Genomic DNA, 4395 nt, shown 5'->3' on the forward strand with positions numbered 1-4395 from the left:
TCCTCAGCAGCAGCTTCAATCGACCATATCGAGCGAGTACGCGCTCAGTATCATTGCGAGCGTCAAGAGCTTTGATGCGTTACAATCGCAGCCACAACACAGCCGCCCCCGCCGCCGCCACACCACACACAGCAACATCACAGCACTCTCACCAGCATGGCTCGCCTCATGCGCCGCCACAACCCATGAACATGCCCATGTCCATGGGGCATCCCCAGGGCATGCCGTACTATAATCACATGTCAATGGCTCCGAACCCTTACCAATTGCCTTCCGACAACATAAGATATGCCATCCCCCCGCACGACATGCGGTACGGGGGCGGTCCCCGTGGACCAAAGAAGGTACGGCGTTTTGGGCTACTGGGTTGACCCGACATACGACGGCGAGACGTGTCGCCACCCAGGATCGATCCCTCGCTAATCACTATTCTTTCCTGCAGGAAATCAAAAGACGAACAAAGACGGGATGCTTGACATGTCGCAAACGCCGCATCAAGGTTGGTCGCTCCTTTCTTTTTTGCTTTTTTCTTGAACAGCGTTTTATTCGGATGCGGAGGCAGGAGACCAAAAGGATAAAAAAAGGAAAACAGGAGTTGAAGATGAAAGAGGTCGGGACACCCAGAATTCATGAAACAAGAGGAAATGGATTGAATGAGGTATGGCGGTGGTGGGTTTTGGCGAGACGTCGCTTGGAGTCGCTTGCGGTCGCTTGATGCCGAGCTACTGCGAAGCGAGAACCACCCCGTCCGTTCATCCGATGTCACTCGGCAAGTGATCCGCGGCTAGTATCGAGCGCCAGGCAAACGATTCTTCATGGTGGGGTTGGATGCGCCTCACAAGTGATGCCCACCACGACAATGATCATGATGATTGCTGAAGAACATGCTAACTTTATTTTCCACATAGTGTGATGAAGCCCAGCCGACATGCAACAATTGCAAAAAGTCCAAGCGCGACTGCGCCGGATACGACCCTATCTTCAAACAACAACCTGGACCTTCAAACATTCAGCCGGCCCTCAACAGTCACCACCAATCCCCCGTTTCAACGCCAACCGTTCCTTCGTCACTACCCCCTGCACCACTGCAGCCTTCCAACCCATATGGTTCGCAGCCTTCGGTCCTGCCGAGCTCCTACGGCCCTCCCCCATCGGCCAGCACCCACTTCGACTCAGCCCTGAATTCTCCCGCCTCGGCCAAAGCGGACGGTTACGGAACGGCCATTGATCCTGCGCTGCAGAACCTGCCCATGCTCGCATCAACACCAAACTTTGCTTCCGGCCAGCAATCCGCGACCGGCGGCAACCTGACCTTGAGAGGTGCCGTCCCCCTCCCTCGCCCCTTTCCGTTCCTGCCTATACCTGCCCCTTACTGTTGATTTGATTGGATCCTCCGGCTCACGCGCGAAACTCTCAGCCAAAAAGATGAAGATTGAACAAATCCTGGACCTCCTGGGCCCCGCACCATCACCTCCTTCCGAGGGAGACGGCCAGGTTACACCAGAGGTGGCCAAGGAAATCACCCGCGTCTACCATGAAGTGTACGCTTTTGGACTCGATTCCTTCTTCGAGACGCGCTGGTTCGGCTGCATGATGACGGACCCATCAACCCTAAATCTCTACCGTGACTTACGTGGTGCGCGGGACGTCTTTGCTGCCTTTCTCAAGTGTATCGAAAAGACACATGTCAACGACCGCGCCAGCTTGAACGCGTCAGGCGTTCTCGAGACGCGTCTTACCTGGACACTGGCAACTCTTCCCTTGCTGTGTCCCGCCGAGCCTCTTCCAAGGCGGACCGCATGACCCTCTTCCGCCACCAACCGATCCCGTCGAGATTCGCAACCGGGTCTTTGTTGTCGACGTTCTCCTCCGTGGCGATTTCATGATGTCGGCCAACCCCTTGACGGCGCCTCGAGCCGACAGCGACACGAACCGCGTGCGGGAATATGAATTCTGGTACAACCTGGCACACTTCCTCTGCCTACCCGACACGACGTATGAGAGCAAGCACGATGAGCGAGAGACGGCTCTGAACCGAATCAGGACCCTCCTAGACGGCCAGGAGAACCGCGACCTCTTGTACTCGATTGCGATTGCGCGTGAGCTGGCGCCGAGACTCGATCCTGGATACGAGACATCGATCCCGCAGCAGGCCGATGAATCCGAACCGAAGAACCGACTGTTTGTTGCCAGCAACTTCATCCGCAGGGAGGCGCAGGTGTCTGGGGGCACGACAAACGTTGTGCGTCGCTTCAGCGAGATTGCCATTCAGTCCTTTATCAACCCCGGCGTGAATATCGGACGACTCAACAACACGGGCGTGCTGAAGCAGTCGTGGGAGGAGTAGCCGTGTACGGCCTTTTTACGGAACTCTGGGCTCATTGGCGTCAATCGGTTGGACGGAGTCATTGGTTTCCATTTCTTTACGTTTGCCCCCTCGACCATCGTCCTGCGGGCTCTTTATGCAATATTCACGGCCTTGCATCGGTTGCTTGCATTTCGAGCCTGCACGCTGTATCAGTAGCACAGTCAAAAAGTATAGGTGCATGGCGATCGGCACCTAGGAGTTGGAGAAGTCAGCAGCTCAGCGGCGGATGGCAGTTTCATGTACATTATGTGAAAAGCAAGAGCGGAAAGGCACTGAGAGTAGGGCAGTAGTGCAGCCGGTGAACAGAACACTCAATTTCATCAAGTTCCATCTTGAGATCATTTCCCTTGATCGAGTGCGAGGCACGGACCACAGGACGGATCGCCAGCGCGGTAGCTGTGATGGCGACATGGCCCTGGATACCAATGATGAAAGAGGCTGCAGGAGAGCCATGCACGGGGTATTCTAGCTGGGCGCTGGTTGGCAGTTTCAGGCCGTGGTGGTGGTACGGGAAACTGGTCGGGACATATCGCTCCATAATCCCCTGTTGGTTGACCTGTCTCTGGTGTGCGCCCTCGGTCTGGGCTCGCCCGTTGTGGTTGTTCGGTGCGTCGTGGCGGTGTGCGGGATTGGCGGGGTCCCACTTTTGCCGCCGAAGCCGGTCGGAGGGGATGGTCGGGCCGGAACTGCGTCAATGCTGTGCGCTATCTTGTCTGCTGTGTTTTGTCTCTGACTATGACTATGGGTACGAGACATGGCAGAAAGATCCAGGTTGGATGTGGCTGTGAGGAGGATACTCTATCTCGCAGAGGTAGCGCTTTCGGAGGCTGATATCAGGATGGATTGGTGGTGCGTTATTGTTTCGAACGAGTAGTCAAGGCTGACCCATCCTGCGCGAGGTGATTGAGCTGCATTGGACCGCAGCTTATCTATCTGACGCAATGCCGTTTATCGCACGTCGTCTGTAGTCCAAGGCGGTGTCATGCAAATTGCAGACACTGAGGAGGCCGGTGAACAGCAACAGCCTTTGCGGTAGCGGATCGCGACACACAAGTTATGACAGTACACGAGATACACTTACAAGCGTCGTAGGAAGGACCGGGGGAAACAAATTTTGACAGCAGGTCTTCACAGCCGCAGCAGGAGAGGCGAGAATGAGGTAAAGCAGGATCATGGCCGCCTGGTCAAGCCTTAGGGCGGGCCGGCCGGACCCAATGTCGCCGTTCTATGAGGCAGTTTTGCTACCCTGTCGTTTCTGTGCCGCCTTGGGCCGATGACGATGCCGCAGCGATCACGGTCTCGTCCGCTTCACTATGGGACCATCGGGTACATGCCGTCAGGACGCCTAAGCTGGATTGTGTGCTGGCAACGAGGCCTTACCTTGCGTTGAATGGGGGACGACTCATGGCCCATGCCTTCCGACGCAAGCTCCGAATCACCCCGTCGCGTCATTCCCAAATCCAAGGGATCAAATCATGGCAGGCGAGCCCCAACGTCGTATATCATCACATGGTCTCGCGGTTGGGAGACGAGTGCCTCGCTCCTCCTCCCTTTACCAAATACCCCCGGCTCCTTCCCCGCCACTTTTCACCCCGCGCGTCGATCACCCCGCCAAAAAAAAGTAGGCAGGACCCCGAGATAAGGCGACTGCCACCCACTGATCAACAACCGCAATTGACCCCGCGAACGGCACAAACAACGGCGCCAACCTGAACCAGACAACCAACTACCCGAGACATCGTCATTGATTCATCTGGTTATCAGCTGTAGTACCGTTTACCACGTGGATCCGCATTGTTAGAGAGGAAACCCATAATGGCTCCCCCATCTCATGCCTACTCGCGGCCCAAGGTTCTGCGCTTGGGAATTATCGAGAGGTAGGTGGAGAGCACTGTCCCATATCGGACTTTACAGGCGGCCTGCAGCACCTAGCACCAGAATAGCTCACATCTCACAGTGCTCACGATGCCTGGGCCCAGGTCGAAGAGATTGCGGAAATTGTCGTACCCAAGTCTACGAACCGGGAG

General features: G+C 56.0%; 2 protein-coding genes across 2 annotated transcripts in view; both read left to right on the forward strand.

The window, feature by feature from the left end:
- Nucleotides 1–191: 191 nt before the first annotated feature.
- Nucleotides 192–2347, forward strand: VDBG_01430 (negative acting factor; the record flags this gene model as incomplete). Its single annotated transcript, XM_003009701.1, has 4 exons — nt 192–344; nt 909–1320; nt 1418–1541; nt 1780–2347. 4 exons carry the CDS (start codon nt 192–194, stop codon nt 2345–2347), a joined length of 1257 nt encoding a protein of 418 aa, XP_003009747.1.
- Nucleotides 2348–4183: 1836 nt separating this feature from the next.
- VDBG_01431 (glyoxylate reductase) overlaps nt 4184–4395 on the forward strand; it is a gene marked incomplete at both ends in the record, with an annotated part of 1223 nt that continues 1011 nt past the window's right edge. Inside the window, 2 exons of the mRNA XM_003009702.1 lie at nt 4184–4245; nt 4326–4371. Of these exons, the coding sequence (XP_003009748.1) occupies nt 4184–4245; nt 4326–4371 (108 nt within the window). The remainder of the gene's footprint in view (nt 4246–4325; nt 4372–4395) is intronic.

This window comes from Verticillium alfalfae, genomic scaffold, assembly GCF_000150825.1.
Source record: "Verticillium alfalfae VaMs.102 supercont1.1 genomic scaffold, whole genome shotgun sequence".
Classification (NCBI taxonomy): domain Eukaryota; kingdom Fungi; phylum Ascomycota; class Sordariomycetes; order Glomerellales; family Plectosphaerellaceae; genus Verticillium; species Verticillium alfalfae.